General features: G+C 44.0%; 1 protein-coding gene across 3 annotated transcripts; it reads right to left on the bottom strand.

Moving 5' to 3' along the window:
- Positions 1-4,760: 4,760 nt before the first annotated feature.
- HMGB1 (high mobility group box 1) lies at positions 4,761-11,586 on the bottom strand. 3 transcript variants are annotated; one of them, XM_027557488.1, is made up of 5 exons: positions 11,443-11,586; positions 8,525-8,688; positions 8,152-8,297; positions 7,507-7,681; positions 4,761-6,456 (listed from the first exon to the last, which is right to left on the bottom strand). In XM_027557488.1, exons 2-5 carry the CDS (start codon positions 8,672-8,674, stop codon positions 6,280-6,282), a joined length of 648 nt encoding a protein of 215 aa, XP_027413289.1. In that variant the 5' UTR covers positions 8,675-8,688; positions 11,443-11,586; the 3' UTR covers positions 4,761-6,279. The 3 variants fall into 3 exon arrangements, with proteins under 3 accessions (XP_027413289.1, XP_027413287.1, XP_027413290.1); XM_027557486.1 differs by lacking the exon at positions 11,443-11,586 and adding an exon at positions 10,871-11,013; XM_027557489.1 differs by lacking the exon at positions 11,443-11,586 and adding an exon at positions 9,112-9,201 and having other exon boundaries at positions 4,766-6,456.
- Between the last annotated feature and the right edge of the window lie 1,122 nt (positions 11,587-12,708).

Raw genomic sequence — 12,708 nt, 5'->3', positions numbered from 1 at the left:
TATCTTATGAGAATCTCACCTCAGATTAAATAAGTAAATATATACACATATATTTTATTTATTAATCACATATATATGTGTTGCATTTCCCAAGTGGTGCTAGTGGTAAAGAATCTGCCTGCCAATGCAGGAGATGCAAGAGATGCAGGTTTGAACCCTGGGTCAGAAAGATCCCCTGGAGGAGGAAATGGCAACCGGCTCCAGTATTCTTGCCTGGAGAATCCCACGGACAGAGGAGCCTGGTGGCTATGCTCCATAGGGTCGAGAAGAGTCGAACACGACTGAAGCGACTTAGCACCAATATATGTGTGTTAATCATGTTACATATATAAAACTACAAGGGCGCGTAATATGTTAATTGTTGATAGAATTGTAGATTTTTGGTTTCTTGGTGGTTTTCTTTCAATGAATGTAAATTTTACTCACAATAACAGTTTTTCAAAAGAGATTGCAGTGCATTGCAATCCTTCCTTCTTCTGGAGTTCAGGTTGCAGTTCTAAGGACTCATACGCAGCACACATTCTTCTGGGGCTTCCCAGCCCTTTAGAATCAGGCAGCTTATCAGTTTCTACATGATTGACAGTATTTTAGTTTTGTTTTGCCTGTAAGTGTCCTGAGTCCAAGTAAACAGAAGGAGGAAGGCCAGAGAGGAGTCACAGGAATCACAGCAGTGTGCTGACTTGCTGGAACAATCGTAGCCAAGGCAGGGGAACCCAGGCAGAAAAAGAGTTAGGGAGGAAGGCTTCCAGCTGTGCCCCACCCCACCCCCCACACACACCCGGTTCCTGTCCTTACAGGGAAGGGGAAGAAACTCGTAAATTTCTTTGCACCTGCTCTTAGTCTGGTGCTGCTAGATTGTTTTGATACTGCTTTTGGTCTCTGAGCCAGCCTTTGAATTTTGGTGGGCCTCTACCGACTCACTGCTCTGTGCAAATGCACCAGCTGGACTCCCAAGAGCCTAGAGCCTTTCACTTCTAATGTGCTAGGACCCTACATTGGCACTATGCTTTACTCTTTGCTGTCATTCAGTCGGTAAGTCGTGCATGACTCTGTGACCCCATGTACTGTAGCCCACCAGGCTCCCCTGTCCACCATTTCCCAGAGTTTGCTCAGATTCATGTCCATTGAGTCGGTGATGCTATCCAATCATCTCATCCTCTGTTGACCTCTTTTCCTTTTGCCTTCAATCTTTCCCAGCATCAGGGTCTTTTCCAATGAGTCGGTTCTTCACATCAGGTGACCGAAGTATTGCAGCTTCAGCTTCAGCATCAGTTCTTCCATTGAATTTTCAGAATTGATTTCCTTTAGGACTGACTGGTTTGATCTCTTTGCAGTCCCAAAGCAATGACACCTCTTGATCCTCTTATAAAAAAAAGAAAAAAGACTTCTCAGCCTGTGTGTGTCTAACCCACTCACCATGCCCAAGTCCCAGACAGGTGGACTCCAAGTGGCAGAGCAAGACTTGAGGTTCCCTGAAAGTTAGGCGGGGGAGTAGGGAGGGGGCTGCCACATCCTTGCTGTGAACAGCCCCAAGTTCTTATTCTTCACAGTATTGAGTAACGTACAACTCACCCCCAGCCCATGCTTATTTGCTTTAGGACTTTTCTTACCTGCTTATGTTCAGAACACTTTATAGGATGATCCCTAGTTGAAACCCAGTGAAGGAAAAGTATGATAAAGCCTGTAATTGGAGATTCTATGTAATTCTAAGGAACTAGGCTTAATTCCACTTTAAAGTCTATTAATACAATTGCACTTATAAATGCATTTGCAGTATGCCCTTTTCCTAAAGTACCATCTCCAGCTAGGACGTGAAGCAGTGATCATTTTATCCCATTTAAGGCAGATCCTCAATATCCATTCCTCTTTTCCAAATAACCTATCATCTCCTAATGCCCAGAATCCGGCCCACACAATCCTTGACTATAGTTTTTCTCCGAAACTATTGGTTACAGCTTCTGTAAAGATTGACACACAACCTCTGCTAGAAAAATCCCTCCCCAGGTAAAGCTTCTGGATCCAAGATGCCAAAATAGGAAGTTCCTCATTTTCACACAATGAATTCATTATTGCAGTAACTTTATAGAGAAATAATTTGTTCAGTAGTGGAAACAGTCTAAATAGTCACACCCAAGGGTCTCTCATGTCTGATTCTACCTCGTGTTTGGGTGGCTCTGAACAAACAACAGTATTTCAGTATTTTAATTTCTCATCTTTTAAAAATGGAGAGTCTGTAAAGCAGTTATCCTTCAATTAAAAAAATAAAAAAATAATGCAACAAGGAAAAAAAAAGGGAGAGTCATTTCATAGAGCTAAAGAATAATCAGTAAAAAAAAAAAAATCCTGATTTATCTTAGAAATCATCGCTAAAAACTTGCACAGTAAGGATAGCCTTGGGGAAGCGGTCCTTTTGTCAGTATCTGCCAAATTTTAAATGCACTTGACTCGGCAATTCTATTTCAAGGTGTTCACTGTGGTAGTTAGGAATAGCAAAAAATAGCCAACAACACGAATGACATCAGTAATTATCAAATGTATTATGGAACATCATACCATGGAATGTCACTTGTATGTTTGAATTGTGTGACTGAAGAGAAAAAAAAGTACAAGAGTCTCTTTTTCACTGATTTTCTCACCACTGTTGATTGGCTTTCATTCTCTGCATCCTTGATCCTACCATTGTTCAAGCTGCCATAATTCCTCATATCATTCCAGATCTGTACTACTGCTTCCTCCTTTTCAGCCAGTTACATCTATAGATCAAACCAATGACATGACTCAGGCTTCCCTGGTGGCTCAGATGGTAAAGAATCTGCCTAAAATGGAAACCCAGATTTGATCCCTGGGTTGGGAAGCTCCCCTGGAAAAGGGAATGGCTACTCACTCCAGTGTTCTTGCTGGAGAATCCCGTGGACAGAGGAGCCTGGTGGGCATATAGTTCATGGGGTCGCAAAGTCAGACACTGAGTGACCTTCATTTTTACTGGCAGCTGTGATTCCAGACCAAAACCTACTAGAAGGTGTGGGCATATTCTGGAGTATGGCCCATTAAATTATGCCTGTCATCCCATGTCCTGAGCCAGGGTGTACTGTTAAATAGCAGTGTTCCTAGAGCAGAGCCGTTTTGCCTTGTTACTTACTCCAGGGACCAACTTGGCTTAGACCCAGGGAACTTCCCAAGTTCTGGCAAGTGTTAGCACTGTTCATGTCTTCGCTGTTAACAAGCGGGCCAGTGAACCAGCTTGCATCTCTTGTTGCATAGGTATCCAGAGTTTCCTAGCTTTTATGTTGTTTTAAAAGCATTTCAAGAGTCAATTTACAGAAAATGACAATGCATCAATGTGAAAAAAATTTTTTAAGTAAGTTACCACTTAACAGACTAGTTACTAGCCAATGGTTCACACTTGAGCAGCAGTTAATCCCAAGATGTAAACTGTAATGGGTTTGTGCTAATTTATAGTTATACCATCCTATGCAGAAAGTACCTGGCTGGTATTGAAAGAGGTATTTCAGGCACTTTGAGGCCTGTTACACTGAACAGACCTAAATTTGAACTTCTGTCATGGTTTATATGATGCCAAGCAAGGGAGTTGCCCACACTTTCCATTCAGAAATTTCTGTCTTATATTTCCAGTGCATCTTCAATACAGCTGGATACTACCCTAATGTCTAACAATACTGAAAAAATCCCCCAGGCTGTGAAGGAAGTACTTGCTGAACATCTTGTCACTCGGGCACTTTTCACCTTTTATCATTTGAGTCTTACCCCTGTGGTGCACAGGACACAATTTCCAGATTAAGAAAATTAATACAGCAAATATCAGTAACTGATAGCAAGGCCAAAAGGACAATCATAGTAACTAACCAGCCAATACCTCCCAACCTTTAGGAAAACAATTAGTTAAATCAGTATGCCAATTTTATCAATTTTTAAAATGCAGAAAATACTATAGTTTAATCTGATGTGAAGAAAATCTTTATAACCCATAGTGCTGTAACTGTTTCTAAACATTGAAATAGTTCCTCTGCGTTAACTTTTAAAAAACCATCTCCAGTTAAACAAGGGTTTTCCACTAAATTATTTAAATTGCCTCCTACCTCCCTTTATTTGCATTTTGGATACCAAAGTTTCAGGGTGTACTTTTGAATACTGAAGAGCTAGTATGTCTGAAGATTTAAGAGGGTTTTTGTCCATGTCTTCCTGTCAAGACCTGAATCCAGTTAGTTAACCTGAAAAAATCCTTGTTCCCATTCTCAACATCTCCTGCCACAAATACCCACTCAAGTTCCTCAGGGCAGAATTTATCCATTTAGGATTGCCTACTAGCAACAATTTCTATAGCTATAGGAAACTTGCATGTAAATCAGAGATAACGCCTTGTTCCTCTTGACCAAAAATTTGATAAATTTTGACAATTTCAGCCTTCCTTTGATGTCCTCTCCTTTAGCTTAGAAAAGGGAAGTTTAGATTTATAATCACTATTCTGCTTTTTACTTACATGTACCTTGCTTTGGAAAACTATCTTACTCAGTAGTCTGGAAGCAAAATTAGTTTTTTCCTAATTTATAGATAGCAGCCTGAGAACACATGGAATGTCTCATGGAAATCTTTTTTTATCAGCCCATTAACCTATTTATAAGGGTGAAGTGAGTATTTTTAAAAGGATAAACTTTGGCAGCCCTTACACTTAAAGGATGTTGCTAAGAGATATTAAGATAAAATATGTATATAACAAAAATCTTAAGTGAAAGCCATTTAACTAATATTTAAAACCTCTGCAATTATTAGTTTATTAGTATCATCCAGGACTCAGATGTTCAGTATTCCTCCTGAAATTACATAAACAAATGCAAATGGAAAGAATCCAAGTCAAAATTATATAACAAAACAGCACTCCATCACAAAAGCGTGTAAAATTACAAGAACGCTATTTTAAAACACTGGCACTTTAAGAGAACAATAATCTCAAAAACCACAAAATTGCCAAATTGTTCCCTAAACTGCTAAGCAGATAAACATATGACCCTAATGAATGAGCTGGAGTTTTGTAAAGAAAAGTCAAATTCAAATAAATCAGTTAATTCATACTGAAATACAAAGTGTCTTCCTCCCTTGTCTATTCGATTTATAAAGGGGCAAACCATAATACAGGAAGATATACCTGATTTAATTTTAAAGTCAGCCCAATTAAAAATACCTTTAACCAAGGGTCTCAAGTTTCCTAAACAATCTCTACTTGGATAAGCAGGAGAAGACATTTACAGCCAGCACTTTTTCCCAGAGCCTTTGCTGGGACAATCATCGACAAAAAAACAATATGGCAGTCTTGTATTTTAAGCTCACGCTTTTGGGGATACATTCTCGGGTCTTTAACGTGGGAACTGCAAATATAACTGCCATTACATGGTAATGGGAGTTAAAGAGTGTAGAGTCCTCATGTAAAGATTAGAACATACTTTTCTATTAGTCCTTCAAGGACAGACTTTCAAAATGCTTGATTCTAGTAATCCCGTGCTGTGAATAGATTGGTTACTCTTCACTTGGTAAATGTAACTGGGCTATGTGAAATCCGCTATCAACTGGTCAAGACTGAAGTTTCAGTTATGGATGAAAGGTGTCTCAATTCAACTTTTATTACCCTCATCATGGGTATGCAGGGTGTGCAGACAAAAGCTTTTTATCAGCTAACTATATGAAAGATAAAGTGTGATAATTCCGTGTGATCCAAAATGGGCAAAAGCAAAAGACTAGCTTCCCCTTAAGAAAAATTTCCAGACCTATGAAAAGGACAACAATACTAATAAAAAAAATTGTATTTACTTAGAAGCATTCAGAATGTCAACAAAACAGCTGCAACTTTTTTTCTTTTTCTTTTTTTTTGCAATTACAGAGTGGTATTCAGTTAACAGAACAACAATTATTCGTATAAGCTGCATCAGAGACAACTGAAGATGAAAAAACTACCATCCCCATATATAACTAATTTGTGCTGTGCACCAACAAGAACCTGCTTTAAATTTCCATGCCAATTTACAACCCCCATACTGTACCAGGCAAGGTTAGTGGCTATTGAAAATACCACCAGGACAGGGCTATCTAAAGACACATTCGGTAGTGTGTTAACTATACAAAAAAAGACACTGTACAGTTTAAAAACAAATCTTACACAGCCTTACATTTCAATTTTTTTTTCTTTAAAAGGAGTGAGTTGTGTACAGGGGGGTTAAATGCTTTATAGACAAGAAAAAAAAAAAAAAAAAAAACTGCGCTAGAACCAACTTATTCATCATCATCATCTTCTTCCTCCTCCTCATCCTCTTCATCTTCTTCCTCCTCCTCATCCTCTTCATCTTCCTCATCTTCCTCCTCTTCCTTCTTTTTCTTGCTCTTTTCAGCCTTGACAACTCCCTTTTTTGCTGCATCAGGCTTCCCTTTAGCTCGGTATGCGGCAATATCCTTCCAAAATAAAGGCAGGAAGAAAGTGGGACGAAAGACCAAACAGTTAAGTAATGGGAGAAATAAAAGTAACAGGCAAAACTTTATGGAAAAAACAAGGACTCAGATACACTAAAATACCATTTATCTGAAGATTCACACCAACTTGGACTTTCACAAACACTCATAAAAATATTATGAGATAACTAAATAAGCCAGAGCTCATGGTATGACATTGTCTAATATTTGCATTGCTATGCCTCACTGAAGTACAACTATATACCACATCCAAACTTTAGTTTATTAAAACTAGAATGTAGAGACTGATTAAAGGGTAGACACTGCCACCTTCTGAATGCAAAAAAGCATTCTACAGGTTTATACTGACAGACCCTAATCCATAGCAGGAAATCTCTCCATAAAAAAAAAAAAAAAGTTATCTGCCACCAAGCATGCAACTAGGTTCAGAAACATCTAGAAATGGATATATTTCTCCAGAATGACCAAATAACCTAAAATCTAACTTTACTTAATATTTCAATTAAAAGTATAAGGGGAGGTTATAGCTTTTTCTGGTATCAATTTACTGTACAGATCAAAATATTTTAAACTTTCTAACTTAGTCAAGTTTTTAATATAAGGGAAAGAACATAAGTGTTTCAGGGTGTTTATGAACAATACAGATCTGTATTACTTGGTCCAGCCTATTTTTATGTTGTGTGCCTGAACAGTTAAAATAATGACATTATCTGATTCAAAGTGACTACCAGAATTTTCATAAATTCACATGGTGGAGAATAACAAAACCAGCTTAAGTGTATATGGCCCTTGCCCAAGGCAAATTGTGTTAAGTCAAACAACTTTAACAATTTATTTGATCTACATTCTTTGAAAGATGGAAAGGGACTTGCAGACTACAGCTAATGGTGCACTGAATAGTTGTTATACTCAACACTGCACCACACCTATTAGAAATCATAAAATAGGAAATTAAGCTGCAGTACCAAGTACAGCTGTTCATCTAACATCTGGCATACTCCTTCACCGCTACACCAAACCCGCACTGCTTACCTTTTCATACTTTTCCTTCAGCTTAGCAGCCTTCTTCTCATAAGGCTGCTTATCATCCGCAGCAGTGTTATTCCACATCTCTCCCAGTTTCTTTGCAACATCACCAATAGACAGGCCAGGATGTTCGCCTTTGATTTTTGGACGATACTCAGAACAAAACAAGAAAAAGGCCGAACTAAAAGGAGAGATTTAAGTTTAGAATTGCAGGTTTACCAACAACTGTGTTGTACTGCTATATAAAAGCCACTTCTAATTTCTACCACATATCTGACAGGGTATCATGTTATAAAATGCTAAATATCCCTCACTAGACTTAATTTACACAGTTATTTTAACTTACAACATTACTAGTTGAACATATATTATTTATTAGTGTTCCAAATGAACATTCTGCAATTACTTATGATTTCTCAAGAAATAAAAAAGAATCAAAACTACATTTAGGAGACATATTGGGTGAGGTCAGTATCTAATTTCACCGCTCTAACTAAAACTGCCACCCAAGAGAAATTTTACAAAATTTAAATATACCAATACCAGTTAGCTAAGAAACTTTGATTACAGACTGGAGATCCACAGGGTGGCTTGCTAAATTTGTCTACAATAAAATACTTCCTGAAAAATCAAAACAGGCAAGATACTTACGGAGGCCTCTTAGGTGCATTGGGATCCTTGAACTTCTTTTTTGTTTCCCCTTTAGGAGGAATATAAGTTTTCATTTCTCTTTCATAACGGGCCTTGTCCGCCTTTGCCATGTCTTCAAATTTTCCTTTCTCTTTAGCAGACATGGTCTGTAAAAAAAAAAAAATTGTAAACTTAAATAAGTTAACAAAATTTTAACCAATTGTGAAGTATGGAAATGAATAAAATGCAGTATCCTTTGCTAAATATTTAGTAACCTGTTCCGACATCAACACCCACATTTGCAAATTGTACCGAAGCTTTAAAAAAAAAAAAAAAAATCGCAATTTGGAATTCAGCCTTTATTGCCTACTCAGTAGGTTTTCAGCCCTCTTACCTTCCACCTCTCTGAGCACTTCTTAGAAAACTCTGAGAAGTTGACAGAAGCATCCGGGTGCTTCTTCTTGTGCTCCTCCCGGCAAGTTTGCACAAAGAATGCATATGATGACATTTTGCCTCTCGGCTTCTTAGGATCTCCTTTGCCCATGTTTAATTATTTTTCTAAAAAATAAAAAAACACAAGTTTAATGTTAACAATGAAATTTATGGCACCGAAGAGCACTCTAACTTCTTGGGGAGTCAATGAACAGCATGGCACTGGTTATTAAACACGGCCTTGGCAACAACCCCTCACAATATCAAAGAAAATGTCAGGGATCGACAATTCCTAGAAGAGTCTGCACCAACCCAATAAATGGTCCTTCAGTGGGATCTCAAAGAAAGTGTAGACACAAGGGTACACTCATACCGTATTTGTGAATTATCTCCCTGCATCTGTTTTGAATGTAATACCTAAGTGGTCATTAAAAATTTTTTTTTCATGTAAGAAATCATTATTAATCAACAAACCCAAAGGTCAGAAAAGGAATGCTGCAGATTCATGCAGCTACGTAAGGAGTAGGTAAGAGCCAAAGTTGAGTAGACCTTTCCGGATTACGGGCCAGATTCCCCGCTCGTCTAAAGTTTTCCCCATGATTGCTTTAAAATATTCTCTTCTCGGCACAAAACTTTGCCGGGAGGAGGGACCGTGGAAGCGGCAGCTCGGACCCAGGCTGGGGGTGGGGTGGTGTGGGGGGGGTGGCGGTGCTATTTGCGCGGCTGCCACCGCCAGGCAGCCTCGCTTCCTATCGGTTTGGCCCCGAGATGTATTTCGGTTCTGACTAAACACGTCCGGTCTGAAGTTTCTTCGAGTAAACAACGATGAGGGACAAAAGCCACTCCTGCTCGTGGCTCGGGCTGCCCCCCGCCCCCACCCGGGGAATATATATATATACACATATATTTTTAAGCCCTGAAAAGTTGGGGCGCCGCGCGGGGCGGGCTTCGCACACCTTCCCGCCACCCGGGCCCCCTTACTCCCGCCCGCCCGCCAACTTCGGGGCCGCGCGCTGGGAGGCCGCCACCCCCCCGGGGCGGGGGGGGGAGCGGCGACCCGGCCTTCAGGCCCGGATCCCCGCGCGCGGGGCCCGCCACGTGCGCCCGCCGCCCCGCGCAGGCCCGTCGGCCTCCCCCATTTTGTCGGCTCGGCGGAGGGAGCAGCCCCGCTCGAAATGGGGGCTGGCTCCGCCCGCGGCCGCCGGGGCCGGCGCGCACGGAATGGCCGCTGCGCGTCTTCCCCGCCTGCGCCGCCGCCGCCGCGAGGGCGAGCGAGAGAATATGGCTCCTTCCCTTTGTGTGTGTATGTGTGTGAGTGTGTGCGCGAGAGTGAGTGTGCGAGAGTGAGTGCGAGCGCCGGCGGGCGGGGTGCGCGGCGCGCTCTGGCGCACACACTCGGCCATGACGGCCGGGGGGAGGGGCGGGGGGCGCGCGGCCGGACCCTCCCCCTCCCCCGTCCGCGGTGTGTGTGTGTGTGAGGTGGGGGCCCCCGCCTCGGGAGGCGCCCCCGGCCCGCCGCTCCCCGTCTCCCTCCGCGCGGCCCGCCGCCCCCGCACTCGGGGGGACGCGGGGCTGGCAGAAGAGGAAAAAAAAAAGTTGCCTCGGAACTGCTGCGCCCAGCTTCCCCCCCGCCCGCGCCCGCCTTGTTTTCTCTCCAGCCAGCAGCGCCGGGCCGAGTCAGCCATGTTATCCAGCGAGCGCCGCGGCGCCGCTCCCCCCCGCCGCCCGGCCGCCGCGCCCGGCCCCAGGCTCGGGCTCAGGCCGGCGGGCCCGGCCCCGCGCCGCCGCCCCCGGCCCCGGCCCCGCGCCGCCGCCCGCCCGCAGCGCCCGCCCGCCCGCGCTCGCTCGCCCGCTCGCCGCCGGCGCCCGGCTCTGCGGCGGCCAATGCAGCCGTGAAGCGCCGCCCGCCCGCCCGGCGGCCCGCCGCCCCCCGCGCACGCCGGCCGCCCGAACGCTCGGCCCCGGGGGTTCAAAAACACGTTAAAAAAAAATTTTTTTAATGGAAAAAAAAAAATTTTTTTTTTTTTTTTGAGCCAGTCAGCGCGGACGCCGCCGGGGGTGGAAACTCGCGGGGCTCGGGGCTCGCGGCGCCTCAGGCGGCCCCGGGGGCCGGGGCTCCGGCGCGGGGCAGGGCTCCCGGCGCCCGAGGGGAGGCTCGCTCCGTGCGCAGTTTCCCCCCACGGTTCCCCCTCATTTGCCTTTGTGTGGATCCTGACCCGCCGGCTCCCGGCCGCGGGGATCCGGCCGCCGCGCGGGCTGAGGAGCTGCCGGAGGCGCTCTCCCCGCCGCGGCGCTGCCCCGGACTCACCCTCCGCGAGGCACAGAGTCGCCCAGTGCCCGTCCGGCTCTCACTTGCCCCGGCGCTGTCTCTATGGAGCTCAATGTACTGCAATGGCTGTGAGAGCGGGAGCCAGACGCAGCCTCCTCACTCTCTCCGCTCTGTAACATTACTCTCCAGCCAGCGCCGCGCCTATTGGCTACCGCCAACTCACGGGGCTCGCTCATTGGCCCGATACCTCCCATTGTCCTGACCAGAGCCCGCCTGCTATTGGCTGTCTCCGGGGACACGTCATCAAGGATTGAAACAGCGCGCAAATCTGAATGTGTGTGTGTGCCGGGCAGAGAGGCTGAGGCGGGAGAGGCAGAGGCAGAGGCAGCAGCTGCTACGGGAAAGCAGAGCTCTATGGTGTATGTGTGCATGTGTCTAACCCAAGCCAGCCCCACACCCGAGCGGCCGCCGGAGCGAAAAGGGCCTGACTTTTCCACAAGTGTCTCCAACTCCTCAGGCAAAAGAGACACCCACAGACCTCCCCCCCCCTTTCTCACCCCAAACTCACTTCCACAGCCGTTGAGATAAGAGGCCCCAGACTTTTAACAGACCTTCAAAAGTGAGAGCGACACGATGAGATCACGGTCCCCGAAAACCGGGGTTTCTGCTTGTGCAGAGGGGCGAAAGCAGCCAAGATTCGAACTTCTCAACCACATACGGTTGCATTACACTTTAGATCTCTGGAAAGGCAGGGCTTTTCCTATAAGAAAGTGACAACGATCCAGTCAGCCGCTTTTAAAACATCCCTTTTCTGGGCTCTTAAGCCCGCACCGTCAGGTTTGCAGAGCAGCTGAAACCTTGAGTCACCCAACAGGCATTTAGTTTCATCCTTTTTCTTGGTTTGCTCGAGTTTCACAGCTTGTCTGGAACTTTTTATTTAAATACAAAGCCCTGTCTTAACTTCCTGGAAATCAAACGATTCTTCCATGAAATTAAAGTACAGCCACTTCATTTCGATGCGGGGTACTCCAGCAGGAAATGTTTGGGAGGGCCTGCTAGAATTAGCAAATTCATTAGAGACCACATTTTTAACTGTTGGGCTGTTTTATTTGACTTGGTGTGGATTACTGTGATAATCAAACGAATCCTTGTGATGCTATCTTTCTTTCCCATCGCACCACTTAGTGCATCCATGTAACTGCTCTAGGGTTACAGGAGTTGTAGGTATATTGTTACCCGGAGGATTAGATGGAGGCAGAGAGTGCCCATGCCCAAATCCATAGGCTGTGGCTTCCCTAACCCACCAAGGTGGCTGGTTTTAACAGACAAACTTACATTATGTCTGTGAGGAAAATGTGCGGGCTCTAATAGCCAGTTCTGGAGACCATACGCTTATATCGCCCCTTTATGAAACTATTATCTATTGCTCTGTAGCCTGAGCAGACCACACCCCTATTCAGTTACAACAGACTTCCCTTTTTTTCACTCTCTAGTGGTATGTTTATACACTTGTAAACCCACCAGCCAATTCCTCCAAATTTAACAGACCAAAGTTAAATAATTTTGTTAGTTTTTTTCATATATCCCATGTAAACATCCATAACATAATATGCTTTCTCAAATTTATTAAGCTACATGAGAACAGACAGAGAGATAACCTCTCCTGACTATGATTTTAATGCTTACTCCTTTTAAAAAAAAAAAAATACATAATTGCTATCAGGGTTTATAGTCTTGGTGAGTGGACAATGCATGCTATATGAACATGAAAAGAAATAATATTAAAAATATATAAACTAGTATAATGTGCTTAAAGTTATTGGTGTTTAAAAAAGCAAACATCTAAAGTTAACTTTTATACTGTTTTCATACATATA

This window comes from Bos indicus x Bos taurus, chromosome 12, assembly GCF_003369695.1.
Source record: "Bos indicus x Bos taurus breed Angus x Brahman F1 hybrid chromosome 12, Bos_hybrid_MaternalHap_v2.0, whole genome shotgun sequence".
Classification (NCBI taxonomy): Eukaryota; Metazoa; Chordata; class Mammalia; order Artiodactyla; family Bovidae; genus Bos; species Bos indicus x Bos taurus.
The sequence above is the reverse complement of the archived record's forward strand: the minus strand, read 5'-3'. Positions and strand labels throughout refer to the sequence as shown.